Source organism: Oryx dammah, unplaced genomic scaffold, assembly GCF_014754425.2.
Source record: "Oryx dammah isolate SB20612 unplaced genomic scaffold, SCBI_Odam_1.1 HiC_scaffold_5, whole genome shotgun sequence".
Taxonomy (NCBI): Eukaryota; Metazoa; Chordata; class Mammalia; order Artiodactyla; family Bovidae; genus Oryx; species Oryx dammah.
The window spans coordinates 28,884,121-28,906,139 of record NW_024070189.1 but is presented as its reverse complement, the minus strand read 5'-3'; the positions used below and the strand labels follow the sequence as shown (position 1 = coordinate 28,906,139).

The 22,019-nt window shown below is 34.9% G+C and overlaps 1 protein-coding gene across 4 annotated transcripts in view; it reads right to left on the bottom strand.

Annotated features, from left to right (window-relative positions):
* Window positions 1-22,019, bottom strand: part of SSBP2 (single stranded DNA binding protein 2) — a 315,215-nt gene that overhangs the window by 89,387 nt on the left and 203,809 nt on the right. For 2 of the 4 annotated variants that reach the window (XM_040239441.1, XM_040239442.1), the window contains exon 5: window positions 6,070-6,159. The exons of the other annotated variants lie outside the window; for them this stretch is intronic. In XM_040239441.1, coding sequence (XP_040095375.1) covers window positions 6,070-6,159 — 90 coding nt within the window. The remainder of the gene's footprint in view (window positions 1-6,069; window positions 6,160-22,019) is intronic. 4 annotated transcript variants of the gene reach the window in all.

Here is a 22,019-nt window from a genome sequence, read left to right as displayed (position 1 = left end):
ACTTAAAGTGATACAAACAAGATGTGGTTTTCTTAAAAGTTTTCTTGTAAGGGCAGAAAGGAGGAAATATAAAGTATTTTTCAGTCCCCAGATTTTTTTTTTGTTGTTGAAATCAGAAATGCTTTAATTAGTATAAGTTATAATAAATACGTTTAAATAACTGTAAAAAGTCATAAGTTTATAAATAAATGAATTTAAGTACAAATAAGTTAAATAAGTAAGTTATAATAAACAAGAGAAGATTTTTTATTGCTCAAATCTAGAAAATTATAACACTTCTTAAGGTGACAGAGTTAACAGTCTATTTAAAAAAAAACATGAATGAGAACTTTGTTTATAAATGCATTAAACTAAACTATTTTATTATATACAAATGTGAAGAAAATCTAATTGGTTCAAGGATTAATGCTGCCTATTTGATAAAACTACAGAATCAAATTTTACCTGATTTTTAGTACGAATGCTACGAGAATGAATATATAGCAGACTGAAGCTTTTAATCCATGACTCAAACTTCTTAGCATACAGTGAAACCTGTGAATAATACTCTGGCACTGGGACAGGAGAGCCGTAGTACAGATTTGGTTCAAAGGGCCTGTTGTGTGTATTCATACCATGCCACAGTACTGTATTTCCTTCCACCAAAACTGCCAAATGGCCACTTAGACTATCTTCCCTCTGACCCTAGTAACAAGATTCCTCATCTTAAGAAAGTTTTTCTAAAGTTATTCACCCTTTCTGTGGTAGGTCGCTCTGAGAATTTATAGTATTTCTTATACAAATTACTCCTTTGGTAAAAGACTCCAAGTAAATGAATGTGCCTTACTTCAAATGGCTTCATTTTACTAAACTAACACCTTTGTTTGTATGTTCAGCTATACCCCTTGATTCTACTTAATTGAGCTCATACTCAACAATACAAGCACTTCCATTTCAATAAAAAATGACAGTTTAAGGGTTTAAGTCTGAACCATGTTGATTATCTGTCACTAACAGATGCTAATCTAGAGTCTGTCTTCCAGGATGGACTTATTAAATGTATAGGGAATTAACTATATTTATTTTGGAGTCTAAGTTAACTGTATTCTTGGGCTCTAAAATCACTGCAGATGGTGACTGCAGTCATGAAATTAAAAGACGCTTGCTCCTTAGAAGAAAAGCTATGAACAGCATAGACAGCATATTAAAAAGCAGAGATATTACAGTGCTGACAAAGGTCCATCTAGTCAAGACTATGGTTTTTCCAGTAGTTATGTATGGATGTGAGAGCTGGACTATAAAGAAAGCTGAGCACCAAAGAATTGATGCTTTTGAACTGTGGTGTTGGAGAAGACTCTTGAGAGTCCCTTGGACTGCAAGGAGATCCAACCAGTCCATCCTAAAGGAGATAAGTCCTAGGTGTTCATTGGAAGCACTGAAGCTGAAACTCCAATACTTTGGCCACCTGATGCAAAGAACTGACTCATTGGAAAAGACCCTGATGCTGGGAAAGACTGAAGGCGGGAGGAGAAGGGGATGACAGAGGATAAGATGGTTGGATGGCATCACCGACTCAATGGACATGAGTTTTGAGTAAGCTCCAGGAGTTAGTGATGGACAGGGAAGCCTGGTGTGCTGTAGTCCATGGGGTTGCAAAGTCGGACACTACTGAGCAAATGAAATGAACTGACTCTTCATGCAGTTGTTATGAATTCACAGATTTAGAGTTTGTAAGAATTTCATTTGGTAAGGTATTTGTCTATAGTTATAATGGAAAAGGGGAGCTTTCCGGGTGGCTCAGTAGTAAAGAATTTGCCTGCCAAGCAGGAGATGTGGGTTGGATCCCTCAGTCGGGAAGATCCCTTAGAGAAGGAAATGGCAATCCACTCCAGTATTCTTGCCTGGGAAATCCCATGGACAGAGGAATCTGGTGGACTACAGTCCATTGGGTCACAAAAGTACTTCTTATGGTATGATCACATATTGAGTGAAGCTCAGAATTGAAGATGGTGAAGCTTTATGCATTAATTCAATGCATAAAGTGTCGCCTTTCTTTACTTCCATTTATTCATTAAATTCTATTAGGCTCAATCCTTTCCTGGTCTAGTACCATTCCAACTGTCCCCAAATAAGCTTTGCACTTCCTCACTAAGAATGAGGATTCAAAACTATTTTCATTCTCTGCGTAATTCTTGGACGTCACTATCTCTATGGAGCTGGACTAAAAACTGGTATGTGGCCTTGATTTATCATTGTCTTGATGATATGTCTACTTACAGAAGGCAGCTACTCTCCATTAACAACAGGTATTGTGGCCAGAATCATGCTGAAGGGCAGGAAAGTGATAGTGATATTTAGGAAACAGACCCTGAGCCCATCATGATATGTACCAAAGACAACATACTGCTGCTTTTAAAAAAAGGTTTGATGACTTGAGTTTTCCAGTATTTTAGAGAGGGATTTCTAGGGAGCCTGAACATACTTAAGCCTCCTGAATAAGGAAAATGAGTATTTAAAGGATTAGCTGGAATGGTCTCCCTGGATAAAAAGGGATGACGTTTATCATGCTTAAGCATATTTAAAACTTTTTGTACCTCTTATCTTTCCTAACTAGATAAAGACATGAAAGTTTTCCAAGGGTCTAAAGTAGAAACCTCAGAATCATCTTTGATTTCTCCAAGTCCAACTTGTTTAATCAGCTAATGCCTAGTGAACATAACTATGTGTTGTTTCTTCCTCCCCAGTCCTGCTGCTGTTGCTCTTAAATATTAATAGGTCCACAGAGCCTCTTTCTTGAGCTACTGTCACAGCCATCCAGCTGACCCCCTGCAATAGCCTCTCTAATGGGTTCTGTTGCCTTCACTCTTCTTTTGAGTGTTAGTGTTTTGGGAGTTCAAGTATACATCCCTTTACTCTCTCATTCTGTACTTCCTCCCTGAACAGTCAGCCTACACCTGTGGATTCAGGTCCTTGATATGATGACAATCCCGCAACTTTTATCTGTAGTCTAGATCACTGTCTTGGCCTTCAAACCTTTATGCTCATTGGTCTATGGGCTATCTTTAATTGGAGGTCTCGCCTCAAATTTTGTGGTCCCTATCATCAAATCTCATGTGGATTACTGTAACAGCCCCTCTAAATAGTCTCCCTTCATCCTATAACTGGAGTGATTTTTCAAAAAAATGCAAATAGGAACAGGCATCCTTCCAACTTAAAATCCTTCAATAGCTTATCACTGCCTTTAAGATCAAGCTCAAACTCTTCACTAACCTGTAAGGCCCCTCAAGGTTCCTTTGGAGCCTCACTGCTAGTCATTCTCTCTTTAGCTAATAATGAAGCTCCAGTTTTTTGGAATTATTTGGTCTCTGCTTTCTTGTCTGGGTTTTCATAATTTTTTTTCCCTTCTTCCTGGAATGTTCTTTTCATCTCTCCCTGCTTCCTTTGCCTAATCATCTTTAGATGCCAACTTGGATTTATTTACTGTTTTGGCAATATTTTTCTGACAATGATTCTCCCAAGATTGAGTTTGGTGGCCTTCTGATTTGCTTAAACACACACTACTCATTTAGCCATTTCTTTCTAAATTTGAATTGCCTTTTCTCTTTCTCATTCACTACAGTGTATGTTTTTGAGGGCAGGGATTTTGTATACAACTATATCATAGGTGCTTAACAAAGCATAAATCTGCCCTATAGTTTGAATTCTGGTCACTGCCCTTCTTAAAGATGTCCAACAGCTCCTACAAGCCTAGTGAATAAAGACTCAAGTTCTTTACATGGCACACAAAGCCCTTTCCAAGATGCTAGAGTTTATCTTCCAATTTCATTTCCAGGAATTCTTGCCTGCCTCCCTCCTCTATTGTCCATTCATATTTCGCTGAACACCTCTGCATAGGTAATTCTGACACTTCCATGCTTTTGCTTATATTTTTCCCACTTTCTAGAGTATTGCTCCTCTGATTGTTTTCTTGGAAAACTTTTTCAAAACCACCTTTAGCTCTAGTTCAGGCAGACTTAATAGTTCTCGTCTCTAGGTCAACACAGAACTTTACTCTGTTTCAGCATATATCTTGCTATATTACAGTTATTTATTTTAAATAATGACTCACTGGTTAGACAGTGAGCTTTAGGAAGGTACATATAAACACATTCATGTTTAGATGCCTGTCATAGTGCCTGACATCTACTGGGAGTCAAATGTTTATCTAATTGGATTAAAACAAAAATTAATTTTGTTTCAATTACTCTTACCAAGACTTAGGCACAAGGCAGGTAAGGGAAGAATGGCTCATTCTACAAAATGTGAAGGTGAAAATGTATAGGTTTATACATCTCTGCTTGACCCTAGGAAGAATTTGGCTTCTTTCCCAACTCATCCTCTTCTTTTTTTTTTAAGTGCTTCTACTAGCTCTTGTAAGTAGTAAACTCTTGTGATTTATTCCCTAACTCCAATCTATCCTTAGCATGAGGAAAGCACAGAAAATGAGATAGAAATATTTTATGAATAGTGATCAACTATGAGCATTGGCTCAGAAGGTAAAGAATCTGCCTGCAATGCAGGAGGCCCAAGTTTGATCCCTGGGTTGGGAAGATACCCTGGAGAAGGGAATGGCAACCCGCTCCAGTATTCTTGCCTGGAAATCCCATGGGCAGATAGGCTACGGTCCAAGGGTTCCGGAGTCAGACATGCCTGAGCAACTAACACACACGCACGCATGAACTTTAAACGGTAAAGTCAAGGGCAGAAGTTCAGAAAGCCTTGCTTTGAATCCCAGTCCTGTGACTTTCTGACTTTGTACAAACTGCTTATCATGCCTTGGTTTTTTTATTTGTGCAATAAGAATGATGATAAGACTTACTTTACTCTTAGGTTATTGTGAAGATTAGGAGTTTATACATGTGAAACATTTAGAACAAAAACATGGCATACAGTAAGCAGTTACTAAGTGTTAGGTTTTATTATCTTAAATAGTGATTAATTATATGTTCCTATATTTTAAGGTGCTTCAATACAGAATGTGAGCTCTAAGACTTTGAATATCAATATAGAGTAGCCAGACAAATAAGCATATCCTAAAGGACTTTACATTTCAGAGTTAGTACTCAGTTCTAATTATGACTTTTTAATTCAGTTGCTGTACTGTGGAAAATTACTTATTTTTCTATTTTCACATTTATAAGTACATTGATCTACTCTGTAATGATGGTATGTATCAACAAATGATTTTCAAGAATCTTGAAAATACAAAACACAAAAGTGACAAAATAGTTTATAAGTACCCGATGTAATTCATTAACAATATTGCCTATTACATTAATTTCCATACTGCCTTCCAATTGTAGCTCTAACTCCTAACTTCTTCCTAATTTTCTCAAAGGGTGTTATAAAATTAACTACGTAGTTAAACTTCAGAATCTATGTTGGTTTGGGTTAGAAAACTGTCAGATTTAAATGTGGATGCCATAAAAGTAATGCAATTTAAAAAATCATTATCATCTTTTGCTAAAATAAATGTGCTTGTTGCAAATTTAAAATACTAACATATGCATTTTAAAATCTGATTTTATGCTATATAATGATATTGATAAAAATCTCAGTTTAAAAGCCACAAAAATGATTCTATAATGAAAATATTTTGTTATAGCCTATAATTTTGATAAATGAATAGGTTATGATTTAGCCATAGTGTGAAAGCACAGCCAAATCTTGATTATCTTTGGTCTATGGAGATATGGATGGCTTACATAGTTAAAACCCATGTATTATTCTAAAATCTCATCCATTAGCCTTTTCTTCCACCAAATCTTCACCACATTAGCTTAATGGGCTAATCTGCACTTAAGCTACCTTTCTTACTTGAACAGTGAATGGCAAAATAAATACACGAATAAAAATTGGACAACAAATAAAACCTTGGAAGGAAGGGCTAATCTACATACTAAAACAGGTCTCTGAATAATCAAGAGTTGGCTGCACAGTATTATGTTTACTTTAAGGATTACAATAGCCTCATTCTCCTTTGTGTCTTTCAATAAAATTGAACAGGAGTTCCTATGCCTTAACAGTCCTAGTCAGAGTTGCTCTGAGTACCTGAAAGAACCCTGGTGGTACAGGGCCTACTGGCATGCCATCTCCTGGGGGAATGTTTCCTAGCACTGGACTGGGAGCTGCTGCAGCACTCTGCAAAGAATAAAGGAGAAACAAACCTATATCATTACAGAGAAGGCACAAAACCAAAGACTGATGATAACAGACTGTAGGAAGGGAAGCTTTTCATTCCTGGGAACAAATATTGGTAATTTTTCCCACTCCAGAGGTAAACTAAGATATAGTAGTTAGTTTGGTATATGACTAAGTTATTTGGTTTAAACAGATCTCTTTAAAACTTTTTAAAGTTACAAACTATAATAAGATGCTATATTTGAGTGATATATAAAAGGCAATTAATATGATAAAATGATAGAAATTTAAATAAATGCTTTATTTTAAGGCAAAGACTTATGAAATGGCAACATCAACAACCAATAGGTAAATAAGTAACAAGTTTGAAAATGATGGCTGTACGAGATGGAAAAAGGAACTCTGTTTAGATTAATTCTCTGTCTTTAGGTGGCAACACTCACTTTATTCACTTTCTAATATAAATGCTATAATTGGTAGCCAAAATAGCAAAAATAGGGTGGTGAGGATGAAAAAGTAATTAGGAGACTGAATACGAGAAAGGCATTAGATTTGCACAGATTAGTCTCATATAAACAGATTATTAAAAAATCAGATTGAAAAATTCAAAGTCTACTTGCAAATTATTTCATGGAATCCTACAGCTTCATGAAATAGTAATATGAAAAACTTTGGGATAGGCTCTTCGTAATTGAGTCAAGGTTTTAGATTTAATTCTTACATAGAGCAGTAATACATACAACTATTTTACAACCATGGATTTCATCCCTCAATCTGTTTAGATACATTACAAATCCTAAGAACAGTCAAGAAGGGATCAGAAATATGTAAAAGACAGATCAGTATGAATCCAACAGTTCTGTTATGAAAGTAACTCAAATCCAAGATCTAGGGTATTTGTTATACTTTTCTCCCATCAGTTTATTCATTCATGCATTAATATTATGAGATGATGTAATATCTCAGTATATTTGCAGCATATATTTCCCAGTATATAAACTGATAAGATACTAAAGTATGTTTATTCTATAGTACTGGAAGTTATTATCAATCAAGGCCAATGATTTTGGTCTTTCCTGAGGAAACCTAGATTTAAACTTGGTTATCTAAAGTGTTTCCCTATGAACACCAAAATTCTAAACTTCTGATAAAACACATAAGTATTAAAGGAGAAATAGTATTTCTTAGATATTAAGATTAAACATCAATCTATCCCATTTTAAACAAAAACATGCAATTTCATTCAGTGTACATCAATACCTACCATTTGTCACATATTGTTGTATTTGCATTTTATATCAACACTCATGTTTTTTTAAAAAATTAAAGGCAAATTGCTTTCTCATTTTAACTAAACTTGTATAAATTTTCATATATAATATTAGAGTAAGAGAAAACTTTACGAAACATTTATCTTCTTTTAGTTAAATATATATGGTTACAGGCAGATCTAGGAAGAAAGATTTGATCTACATCTTTTGACAGTCAATTACTATAATGGGGAAGTTGCTCTTAGTACTAAAAGTTAGACAGAGGGTGTCACTATTGTTCTAATTAATTGTAGAACAGAAAGCTTTTCCTGTAAGAAAAAACTTACTTAAAAGAGACAAGTTTGTAAACCACACTCACCTTTGCTTTTATAGAAACGTACGCTACTACGTTGAGCAGGTTTACAAGAAAAAAACAGAATTTAGTGAATTGCTGCAACTGCTTAGTGCTGTTCAAATATGCTATTTCTCTTGTAATTCTTTAGCAAGTAAACTGGTGCTTAGGTGGCTCAGTGGTATACAGAATCTGCCTGCCAATGCAGGAGCCTCAGGAGACACAGATTCGATCCCTGGGTTGGGAAGATCCCCTGGAGGAGGAAATAGCAACCCACTCCGGTATTTTTGCCTTGGAAATCCCATGGACAGAGTAATCTGGTGGGCCACAGTCTACGGTGTTGCAAAGAACTGGACATGACTGAGTATAGCATAGGACTGTAAGTATATTTAAAAAGCTTTTGCCTATCTAAAGGGAAAAATATTTGTTTGTATCGAAACTAAAACTTAACAAGTAAAGATGTTAGGTTTTCACTGGCTCCTTTTTTTTTTTTCTCTTTTCCGGGGGTTGGGGGGGTGCGGATCACATTGTTAAAAGGTATAAAATATACTAGTTTTTTCTTCAAAGTTCTTCATTGTATATGTTTTGTAAGGGATTTTTTCAGCTATTATTTAAAAATGAAACAAATGATATAGATGAAAATTTAAGCAAGTTAAATCTGAAATACCTTTTTAATTTTAATTTTATGACTTCAAAATTATTTAATAAATTCAATCAAAATATATCTTGCCAAGACACTCTTATCAAGCTCTACAACATAATAGCTGACGCAATAGAAAAAAAAAAAAATCCTTGCCTTTTTGGAATTAACATTCTAGTGAGGGGGGAAAAACACAATTAGTGCTATGGAGAAAAAGAAAACAAGAAATAAGAGAGTTCCCAGTTAAGAGGGTAGGAATTATAATTTTAAATAGAATAGTCAGAAATGAATGAATCAACCAAACAAATGGATCAAATTATGGTGACTGATTTAAATATGCTGTAGTTGAGATCACCTTCCTCCATTTTAAAGATGTCTTCCATACTTATATTTTGCACCTATTCCTTCACAGTGTCATGAGAATTATTAGAAAATTTTTCTTTCATAATAATCATACCGTGGCCATAACAATAGAGAGGTCTTGAAAATAGTTTTGTAGCCACATTCTAGTATAGAGCATGAGGCTTTAGTTTTCTGGTGTAATAGCAACTTCTAGACTTGGCCTAAGGACATAAATCGAAGTGAACGGAATATTAGTAATTATCAAGTTTATTTACCCAGTACAAAACACTAGTGTAGAGCATTTCAGTCCAAACTTCACTTTGTGGATCACAGTTCTGAGCTGAATTATCCATCCATTCTTCTGGGATTTACTGACAAGGGATAATTGCTCCCTTTGTTGTACTGTGTGGACTCAAGCTTAGAGGACCATTTGGTACACCATGGCAATCAATAACAAATACTAGTCCGATAATAAACACTAAAAAGACACATTAAATGTTACTCTAAGCACTGGAAAACAGTGTATTTTTCAAACTACCTAAATTGCTCATTTATATAAAGTAGCAATATAAATAATATTAAAACATGCTTTGAAACTGTAAGCCACGGAAGAATCAGGTTTTAGGGATTAAAGCTTTATGTAGAAGGGCGAAATACCGCACTTCTTGGGTTTCATGGCTGAATTTCTGAGACTTGTTTCAAGTTTACTTCCAACTCATGAGACAAATTTATCTTATGACTGGAGGATCCACAAAAATTTTGTTGGGTTCTAACTCATAAAGTATGTATTATTCTGACTCATAAAGTATGTATTATTGGATCCACAAAAATTTTGTTGGTTCTAACTCATAAAGTATGTATTATTCTGGGGGGGGGGGAGTGGGTTGTGACTCAATTACAAAAGGAGAACAAATAATTTAATTATACTAAGAGCTACTACAAAGCATTAGCTTCACTGGATTTGTGTGAATTCCCATTAGAATACCATGGAAAATCCTTTATATATAATATATCCACAATTATTTAGGGTTGACTTTTTATGTTCTCTCTCCTGTGAAAAAGACATATAAATAATATGGTTTTAAAATATTTCTTCTAATTAAGTGAATAATTTTGGAACAAATGTAAAAATATTAATTACCATTAAAAACATTTTTCTTTTTACTGGTTTAATTTATATGATTTTAATATATACTTTCAGATTTGTATTTTCTAACTGCTCTTAAATTAACTTTGCCACGTGACTTGAATTTCAATGCTTTTTTTGAAAGTAAAAATTTTAATTAGTTCCTAAATCACTATCTCTACTTACTTTTTATAAATACAATATATTAAATTTGATATTTTCAAATGAAATAAATTACGGAACAATTATTTGCTTTCCCAAGGAAAATATTACAATGAACTTTAAAGAGTCACCACAAAATGAGTCTTCATGTTGCTATATATTTAAGTCTCCTTTCTTCGACTTTGTGTTTTCATATCTTTCTGCCTTGTAACAAGGCACAAGTCAACCTATGCTCCTTTCTCATGTTATTTACTATTCCCTTGTATATGTGTCTAGCACCATTTCCCATTTTCTCTTCAATGCTATTATATAACTGAATTTTAATACTATTTTCATTCTCTAATTCCCTATTTCTGAATGTAAAGAACAGTGAGGTATGCCGCTATTTTATATTTTCCTTTTTTTAACAATCTAAAATAAAAGCTAGAAGAGTTCTTATTTTAACCTTAGTTATTATCACTAGTAGCCTCTGGTAGAAAAAAAAAAGTTGTATATACTTTTGTAAGAAAGTTTCAAAACAACAGGCATAAAATAAAATTTTGCTTATTTTTAAAACTAGGATGCAGTCAATTATAAAATACACATTAAGTAACAGTTTTAATTACTAAGGTTGGTACAGAACAACCTGCCTAGGAATACACTGGGAATCAAGACATAAAATCTACGTTTGTTAGAAAAGGAAAATGATCTTTAAAGTATATGTAAAATTGTGAAGGTAATAACGGAAACTAAAATAGTGATATACTTATTGGAAATAGGAAGAAATGAGTAGGAAGAGACCTGGCAGAGAATTATTGGTATTTACTCTTAAGACATTTGTGCTATTTTTAAGGCAGATACAAGTATTGTTTTGAGAAACATTTAAAATGTTGATTCAGTAGACTCCCTTATCTATGGGAAATAGATTCCAAGACCTTCACTGGATGCCTGAAACTGCAGATAGTACTGAACCCTGTATATGTTTTTTCCTATACATATATAATTATGATAAATTTAATTTATAAATTAGGCACGGTAAGAGATGAACAATAACTAAAAATAATATGATTATAACAACATACTGTGATGAAAGTTCTTTGAATGTGGTCTCTCTCCTTTCCTTCCTCACTCTGGCAGTGGCTTTTTCATCCACAGATGCAGCTCTTTCGTAATTTTTGTATTATTTGATCTAAACCTATTCCTGCATCTGTGTAACCATCCCTTACTGGCAGAAAATGGCTTGATATCACCTGGTGCAGAGGATCTCTTGCTGAAGTCTTGTTCATGTCTCCCAGCCACAAGTGTTATTATGCCTTTTCTACATTAACCAAGTGCTCATCATGCTCTGTGGCCATAACGTTTGCAGTCTGAGGTGTGAAAACCAGCAGAGATGTCTTTTTTCCTTTGTCACAATTTCATAGAAGACTTGTTCTTAGCAAAGATCTTAGCAACCTCAGCATACAATTGCTTTTCTTTCCTTATTAAGTCTGGAACTTTCAACTTTTCACTTAAAGGAAGCCTTTTCCAACTTCTTCTGGTGTATCTGAATTGCCCACATCACTACTGTTTGCTTTGGACTATTAATAAGCAAAGTAAGGGTCACGGGAACACAAGCTCTGTGATACCATGACAGTGGATTTGATAACCCAGACAGCTGCTGACTGATCAATGGGTGGGTTAAGCTGGACAAAGGGATGATTCATGTCCTAGGCAGGATGATGCAGGACAGGGTGTGACTTCATCACACTACTCAGAATAGTGTGCATTTTAAAACTTATGAACTGCTTATTTCTGAATCTTTAATTTTTTTCAGATCCTAGTTGTCTGTGAAAGACAAAAATTGCAGAAATCAAAACCGTGGTTAAGCATGGCTCTGTAGTAGTTTTTCTGTCTTCATAATTTTAATGCAGAGCACAGTTAAATACTTTGGCTATTGGTTGAAGACATGTTCTTTACCATACTAAGAAATATTTCTATGCCTAGTATTTTTTAAACAATTTTCAAAGATCAGGAATAATAAGAGACACATTGCCTTTTCATATTTGATTGGTATTATTTAGTTTTTCTTTTGGGAAGTGTGATATAAGTACTATATATTGACAGTTTTCTTAAACCATCATTGTATTTGAGATAAGCCATGCTTGATCATTATGGATGATCCTTTTAATAGGCTAATAATTTTATTAGCTAAAATATTTTATTTAGGATCTTCATATCTATTTTCTAAATGAGACAGGTTTAGAAAATTCCTTGCTAGATTACATTTTCAAATTTAAGCATTAGGATTATCCTGCTTCCTCAAAATGGACTGGATGGCAAACTCTTTTGCAATGCTCTGAAGAAATTTACATAATATGGTGTTTATCTACTTTCTGAAGTTAAAAAATATGCAGTGATAAAACTGCCTGAATACAAAGGCAATTTTGGAAGTAATTATGGTCCTTATTATTTTTTATAATTTTTATCTTATTTACTTCAATTCTGTTCATTTATCTTTTTCCCAGAAAACTTCATTTCTTTGGGACTTTTTGTTTATTCGTATGCACACTACTCTCACATGTTTTACAAAGGTCCTCTGTAGCAGCTGTGAGAGCCTGCAGGTAGACCACCACCATCTGTCCAGAGAACAGCAGCCAGGGACCACAACCCAGCTACGTGATGCTGCTCAGTCTCTGTTGCTCTCACCAAGAATTAGGCTCTTACTAATGTGAGCAGAAGGGGTACACATCATTTTCTGGATGCCTCCTCCTGCAGCTGCTGCTGCTGCTAAGTCGCTTCAGTCATGTCTGACTGTGCGACCCCATAGACGGCAGCCCACCAGGCCCCACCATCCCTGGGATTCTCCAGGCAAGAGTACTGGAGTGGGTTGCCATTGCCTTCTCCTACCTACTTTTAATTGCAGATCGAATTTCTGTCATGCCTATAAGACCAATGCCCTGAACAATGGTGGAGGACCCACTAGCTTTAGTCTCTGGATGACTCTGGAGCACAGCCTGCCTACCTGCCCTGGCCTGCCTTCCTGAACTGCTGGTCCTTAACAGAGGCTGACTTGCTTTCTCCTAAATTGAATGAGCGTTATCATCATTGTCATCATTATCTTTGCCAGGAATTGTTCTATTAATTCACCTTTTTTTCCTATTTAATATATTTTATTCTTTAAAATTTTTTCTACTTTCCTTTGTTTAAAAAAGGTTTTATTTTCAAACTTTTTAATAAATTAGTAAATATTTTCTCTTTTTTAAAAAGATAAATAATATGAAACTGTAAATTTGGCTCTGAATTTATCCTTGATTGCATCTGCAAGCTCTGGTGGTGGTATTCATGGCTTTTCCCCTAGATCATGCAATAAATACAATTTTAATTTTCCAAAGAGTTACTGGATATAACTGGAAACCAAAATTATACCAATCAGATGATTTAGAAAAAAATGAGAACACTAATATCAAGCTTTGTACATGTAACCAGATAACTTTAATTTACAAATGGATGGAGGTTTTATTTTCATTTTTAGTTTCTAGTTTCCCAATTGTGCCCAGGTAAGACATACCATGAGCTTCCCAGGTGGTGCCAGTGGTAAAGAACCTGCCTGCTAATGCAAGAGTTGTAAGAGATGCAGGTTCCATCCCCGAGTCAGGAAGATCCCTGGAGGAGGACATGGCAACCCTCTCCCGTATTCCTGCCTGGAGAATCCCCATGGACAGAGGAGCCTGGTGAGCTGCAGTCCATAGCGTCACACAAAGTCAGACATGACTGAAGTGATTTAGTATGCACGCAAGATACACAACTTTTGTATTTAGGAACTTTTGAATAATTTTTATATGGCCTAATCAATGATCAATTTTCATAATATTCCAGGAATACTTAATAAAATATCTGTTTTCTTGGTCTACATTTTTATCCATTTGCCAAATACCTTTATATTGTCCCTAATTTTTGTCCTCTTGCTCTTTCAAATATATATATATAATACCCTACAACTGCTGCTTGTCCATTTAACTTTTCTTTTTCATGTTTAATAATCACGGCCTTGAATCTATTTGTCCTAAAATTAATATTTCAAGCTCAGCTTTTTGTGTGCTCATATATCGAATCATCTCCCATCCATTTATTTTAAAACTTTATGCTATATTTTGTTTAACTGTTCCACTTGTTAGCAGAAAAGGCCTCTAATATGCATCTAATGAGATGTCCTTTAAAGCTAGAAAGAAGAAACTTTTCTCCATCTTAAGCTTTAAAGGTATTAACGTTAATACAAACAATACTGTTTACCTTTCTTTATGAAAAATGAAGGTGGCTTTCTCTTATTCTACATCACCCTCTCTATTTCTTAACCCTTATTATAAACACCTAGAGTTTTAGGTATAAATTTTTGTCTTAATCACCTCTTCTTTCAGTAATAATTTTTACCTCTACATTCAGTTTTATAATCAGTTTTATACTTTCAGCATAAAAAATAACTTCAATTTTGTCTAGTTTTTTCCCTTTCAGCTTAAAATAACATAACTGTGCTCCTCATATGAGTTGTAATTTGCATACATTTCTTAGTTGGCTAGAGGATGTATGAATACCATTTTCCAAATCCATATTCCAAATGTCTTTTCAAACTCACATCAAAACTACAGATATCACTGTACCACTGTTGTCTGGTATTAATGTTGCTGAGAAGTCTGATGCCATCTGATTTTTGTTCCTTGGGATGTAAACTGTTTTTCTCTTCTAAAGATACGATGGATGTTTTCTTGATATTTATAACTACCAGTGTTTCAATTCCATAGGTATTGATCTCTAAATTTTTTGTCTAGTGAGATGTGAACCTTTTCAATGATTGTATCTGGGTTATTTTTTTCTAATTACAAAAGTTGAGGGGAAATTTTTTTCAGTTAATAGATGTAAAGGAAAGACCTGGCAAACCCTGTAAATGTTTTTAGCATCTAAGTATATAGTTATGATATTTTTGATAACTTTGGAAATATGCTTAGGAATCTTGCTAGGACAGGATTTTAACAAGTTAATAGTGCCATGGAAGGGCTTCCCTGATGGCTCAGTGATAAAGAATCTGCCTGCCAATGCAGGAGACGTGGGTTCAATCCCTGGGTCGGGAAGATCCCCTGGAGGAGGAAATGACAATCCACTCCAGTATTCTTGCCTGGGAAATCCCATGGACAGAGAAGCCTGATGGGCAACAGTTCATGGGGTCACAAAAGATTCGGACATGACTTAGCAACTGAACAATAGTGGCATGGAAAACCGACCAGTACACTTGCAGAAAGCACTTTGCATGCATACCACCATGTGCTATAAAAAGTAATAAATGTTGATTAAGTGATCTTTCTTTTCAGATACTATCCAGTATAAATTTTGAACTATGAGAAAAACAGTGTGCATTAAACATGTTCACTGTCATATATTTATAGTAAGAAATAGTCAAATTTAATAATAATAGAATACATCTATAAATTGCAGTACAAATAAGTGACAGAACATGTTTCAACCATCAAAAATCATAGTTACAAATGGAATTATTTGGGAAAAAGGAATTTATGATATGAAAAAGGAAGTGTTAGTCACTCAGTCATGTCCGATTCTTTGCGACCCATGGACTGTAGCCCACCAGGCTCCTCTCTCCATGGAATTCTCCAGGCAAGAGTACTCGAGTGGGTTGTCATTTCCTTCCCCAGAGAATCTTCCTGGCCCGGAGATCAAACCTGGGTCTCCTGATTCTTTACCATCTGAGCCATCAGGGAAGGTCTTATTTATGATATAGTGCTATTTAAAACATTCCAAATACAGAATTGGGTGTATGATTATAATTATGAAAATGGTAAAAAATTATCTATCAAAGACGGTGGATACTAAAAATTAAGTGTTAGAATGTTATAACTGATAAACTGTTCACACACTTTCTGAAATTTCATGTTTATGTTTGTAATATAAATAAAAATTACTATAGGTTAAAAATACACACTGCCAGTTTTGTCAATAGCTATAAAAACAAGAGCAAATGCTATTAATAACTTAAGACAAACCTAATCCCTAATTTTAAGTTTAAATAAAATGCAGACATTTCTAATTTAAAAAAGACCTCTTATTTCAATAACATATGAACATTTAATTTTCAGACTGTGATGAACCAGTTTTTCTGTTTTGCAAAGTTAGAGCCCAGAAACAATCTAAAAATCACTTTCATCATTGCCGGGCATTAGTCTGCTCTGTCTTCACAAATTCATTTTTAGTGTCACGTGCTTTCTACCCTAGTCCACTCCACTCAGTCACCCCTGAAGAGTCTAGAGAACCAGCATCACTGACTACTGTTTTAGGCTTGTTTTAAAAATATTTTATAGGTAGTTTTCACAAAACTTAATTATCCAGGGTATAATACTCAAACCCTTTAGGCTTCCAAAAGAGGGCGAGACTCAGAAATAACATTAAAAACAAAATCAAAAGTAGTTCCTGAGTACTCAGAAACACAGAATGTAAAAGAATTGATCTAAACATTACAGCTAATGTTTGCCATGTGGAAGACAAAAAGGGCTTTGATTTGGCTGGTAATTTCTACAAAATGCTACCTTTTTCACATGAAAGGCAAGAAGCATGGGAAATATGATAGGCAAAAGAAGGGAAGCAGCTAGTGATGCTAAAATATGTTTTAAGTGCAAGAGACATGCAAAAGGACTTTGGTAAACACAGTGATGATTTCATTCCTAAAGAATACTTTAGCAGGCACACTTTGATTTAGTTGTTAATTTTCAAAATAGCAGAAACCATCGTATTTCATACTTCAGAAATCAGCTTCCTTAAATTCTCTATTCAACTTTAATCAGAGAAGGTAGATTATAAGAAAAATGGCTGAAAAATTGGGAGATTTAGTTGGGTGAGGGGTATTGAGTATTCACTGTATTATTTCTAAACTCTCCCTTTATGTTTGAAATTTTCAAAATAACATGTAGAAAAAATATGAAAACCTGAAATAAGCTAATGAAGTTAGGCTGCAGTAATGTAAAATAATTCACCTTAAACATGTGGTAAGACTGTACTTCCCAAGATAAATTGAGGGAACTCTTCTCTACTTGAACTGCACCACCACATGAACTATTCTCTACTTCCATATTTTCAATAACTTTATAAAGGAAAAAAAAGAAAAAGAGCGGACATAAAGAATATACTTTGAGACAATTTAGTTCCAGCTGATATCTTCACATCCGTACATGCAACCCAAATAGTAGGTACCTACTATGTGGCTGGAGCTGATCTAAGTTGCACAGATTCATTCTGATCACAAAGAATTTTGAACCTAGTATGGTGATACTGCTTGAAATTATGAGTTGTGATGAAAACTCAAATAGCATATAAAATTTTCTGTTTAAAAATGAAACAAAATGGGGACATTTTAGTCAAACGCTTACTAAAATAACCTTAAGCGGTATTTCAAAATACCATAGTTTAAAGGAAAAGCAAGGAAAAAGTGTTAGGTTTTTAACTGTTATTGATTCTGGTCGTTGCCCTACTTTTTCCTTTTTGACTACAAAGCTGGAAGCCTTTGTCTTTTTTCTATACTATTGATTCAGTATAAAAATCCCTAGGTTTCTACCAGTTTGGGGTCTAGGTATTTTAACTATTCTTATGGTAAGAGAAATTGGACAATCAAAGTCATCCCTTGGCAAAAAATTGCTTTCCTCTATGGTAGACAGACTAGCTCCCCTAAAATATCCATGGGTAACCCTTGGAGCCTGTGAACATTGTGGTTTCTAGAACCTGAAAGCAGTCTCTGGCTGACTCCTACAACCACAAGGAACTGAATTTTACCAACAACCTACATAAGTGTGAAAGTTGATTCTTCTCAGAGCCTCCTAATAAGAACCCAGCAGGCCCAACCTTGATTTCAGCCTTGTGAGACCTAAACAGCCCAGTCAACCCTGACTTCTGACCTAGAGAACTGTGAGATAATAAACTTGAAAGCTGCTAAATCTGTGGCAATTTGTTAAGTCATAAATAGAAAACTAATAACACCCTTCCTGCAAAATTACTATTTCATTTTGAAAAACATTTTCCATGGGGCACCTAGAAATGAGGGAACTCTCTGGGTTCTTAGAGGTTATTGGATTTGCTCTGTTGCATAGTGCTTATCTGCAAACACTATAATTTTGATTAAATGAATTGTCTTTCCAATCTCCCAACTGAACAACGTTTAGTTTTGTGGTATTCTTGGTCTCACAAATCTTTTAGTGGCTTTGAATCATATCTCAGGCTTTTCTCTTCCACAGTTAAGAGTCAGGAAGCACAGTGAGAAGAACGGCACAGGAAGTGTCTTTTCTCCGGTTATAATCACCTGCCAGGACTCTTAACTCCACCTTCTTAGCCACAGAGATACAGCTCCTTAACTATTAATTGAAGGATCCCCAATCCCACCAAGACTCCAGCCAAGCTAGTTCCACTGACAGGAAAATACAAAGACACCTGAAACCATCATTTAGGATTCACCATCATATCAGCTTGGCTAGTGGTCCCTGACCCTGTACACTGATTCAAAGAAACTAGGATCCAGCTTCCATCCTTATACCAGGAAAAAGCCCTTTCCTTACTTTGATTTGCCGAGCTTTCAGTGCCAGGTCCCATCTAACTAGCATCTCAATGCCTTAGAGACAATAAGAAAACATTATATTGAGTTTGTTCCTCATATTCATTCTGAGAAAGTATGTTCTGCCACTGGACTTCTATTGCCACGGCTGAGTCATCAGTCTTTGCAGTTGGATTCCCCTGACACCAAGAGTTAACTTGTTTATACATGTACTCCTTGTTTCTTGCCATCCCCCTCCCCCTCTCCATGCACAGCTTTTCCCACCTGCTGAACATTCCCATTACTCATTCTCTAGCATCCTAAGGATGACCATTTGCACATACCTCTGTTTCCTGCTATGAGTCTCTAAGATCTCCATGGCAGAGCTACTAACCCGTCTTGACTCCCTCTCAATGATCTGCTATATACCCTCTCTCAATTGCTTCCTCTCTCATCTTACAGCAGCTTGTCTTAGAATCCAAGGCACACTTATTCTGATTGCATGACTGCAGAATATCTATTTAAGAAGTTCTTCTTTTTTTTTTTTTAACTTTGTCACAGAACAAATTACAGTCATGGAAGTATAGCTCTGTATCAATAGCAAGAATCACTGTCATCTCTGTGCATTTAATTTTTCCAAGAGGCAGATAACCATCCTATACTCCTCTTTTAAGAAGTCATATCCCATAAGAGTCAGTTAAAATGTTTATGTAAAAGGCACAGCTTCTGTGAAATATCTTTTTCTCTTTTGTAATTTACAGCTTTTGTAGGAAGAAATTTAAAGTCAGTATTTTTGAGTTTTTTCCTTTAACAGCATTGTTAGCATGGACCTGAAACAATGTATATCTAATATGACAATTTTTTAAAGTTCTTAAATTTTATCCAGAACATATAGTTCAAATATGCTTAAGAAGAAATTTTAATAGGTGTAAAAAAATTTATATTATTTCACTACATTTTGGGATGATTTCTATGCAAAGGTTAATTTCTAAGCTTCAACATTTATCTCATGTCTCCAAAAGTTATAATGAATAAAAAGAGAACTTGAAAGTAACTTGAACAGAAATACTATTGTTTACTTTTAAAAGATGGTAATTACTGTTTTGTTAAAAGTAGTATAACAGATGGATTATAAAAGTCACAAAATAAAAATAATGATAATAAATGAAAATATTTGTTTCTATGGCCTCCAAACTACAAACAGGGGCTAAGTCACTGAACCAGTTTTCCAAATCTTTGTTTACTAACATAAAGTCTAACTTGGCTTAAACTAATTCTGCCACTAGGTTTGGAAGTATTCAATTGCTGCCACAGACAAAGCAAAATGTTATCATGTGTTAATACATATAAATATACAAATTAAGGGATACCTGCAAAGGGAGCTTTTATATCTGTGTAATGTTTTGGTGGAGAGATAATATAAAAAATGCCTTATCAAAGATCTGAAAAATAGCACCTATAAAAACAGACTAAAAATGAGAACTTCAGTAAATAACTGGAACTCTCTATTAGATCAGAGAAAGGTAAAGAAAATCATGTTAAAGATCTGCTTTAAAGAAAGCAAATCTCATGAGGCAGTGATTGGGATAACATTTTGGCCAAACTTGACCTACCATTCTTTTTCTGTAACCTTCAACTGCAATGTAATAGTAATAATAGTAATCACTGATGGTCACTGTTTTAAAATATGTACGGCATTGAGTTATTTAAAATATTTAAAGAAGGACAGTTAAGTATATGTTCAACACAAAGAACTAGTGTGACTTTTTAACAACAATAACAGAAAAACAAATGCACAAATCTTATATTACAAAGTGGTAGTGGGCTCTAGAGTATGCCAACATCCCTCAAACCATCTGTAATTCCTTCTAGGGAACTATCTGCCTTCAGACACATTCTTTTGGATATTCTCAAGATAAGAAATATTTATCCTTAAATAGTTAATTTGCTTTTTGGAAGGAGGCAAAATTCATTTGATCCAGTGTTTTGTAAATAATGGTTAATAAGGGTAAAATTTTGATTCTAAAAAAATTTTCATATGACAGTCTTTCCACATAAAAAGGCTTTGAATTCAATTGCAAAAATTTGAAGTTTTTAAAGTGATAACATGATTGAGATGCTTCAGGTTTACTTATATTTTTAAACCAATTTTTTGTCCTCATAATTTTCACTTATTAGTGCATTTTCTATCCAACAAATATTTGTGCCCACTACATGTTTGATACTATATCAAGTAGACCTTGGGCTTCCCTTATAGTTCAGTTGGTAAAGAATCTGCCTGCAGTGCAGGAGACCTGGGTTCAATTCCTGGGTTGGGAAGATCCCCTGGAGAAGCAAATGGTCACCCACTCCTGTATTCTTCCCTGGAGAATCTCATGGATAGAGGAGCCTGGCAGGCTACAGTCCACGGGGTTACAAGAGTCAGACATGACTTAGTGACTAAACCACCACCATGAGTAGACCTTATTCCTGTTCCCAGAAGCTTATGATTTAGAGGGGCAAACAATTATATGTTTATTTACCAAAGTGATAAATGCTAGAAAAAAAAAAGAGATGTACTTTAGAGGATTACAGACTGTCCCCTAGAAGTAAAATTTAAGCAGATAACTAAAGAAAGTGTTGGTGATAAAGGGGCAAAATGAGGCAACAGAGTTAAATTATTACAAACTAAAAGAATTGAAAAGTAAAGGCCCTAGGATGGGCAAGAGAGTGGCAGAGTATAAGAAATAGTAAGGAAGGTCAGTGTGGCTCAATAAGTGATTCCAAAGTGTGGTATGAGAGATGAATTTAACTTTATCATAAGGCCAATAAGAAGCTGACAAAGGGTTTTGAGATCGACGCATATGATCATCAGATTGATTGTTTTACATAGGTAACTCTGATAGCTCCCTTGAGAAAATGAAACAGAGGGAGCAAGAGAAGATTCCTTCTGAAGTAGCACTGTGGTGGGCTGAGATCTTTGGGCAGCTGTGGAGAAGAAATGTGAATAGATTCAAAATGTTTCAAAATTTAAAAATTGCCAAGACTGATGAAGGCCAACAAAATGGGAGTAAGGAAGGACATATCATGGATGACCGAATTATCTGGCATAAACAATGTGAGGATGCAATGAAATGGGTAGCGCTTGATGTGCGTCAGGTTTGGAGGGCAAAGTGTGACAAGGGGAGGGAGAAGCATCAGCTCAGTTTAGAACATGTAAGACATTCAGCGAGAACAGTTTATTTACTAATAACTGGGCTCTTACAGAATATTTCCAGAGAGGAAATTCCATACACCCTACCGACTTTAACAATCTTATTGATACTGAATTTTAAACACACTTCTTTTCATTTAAGTCCTTCTTTTCCATTTTCTTATAGAGAAAACAATTGATTGCTTCCTTAAGTATGTACTTACAGCGATATATACCTTCATTAACAAATGATTGAATAAGAATTTATGGTTTACGTAACTCT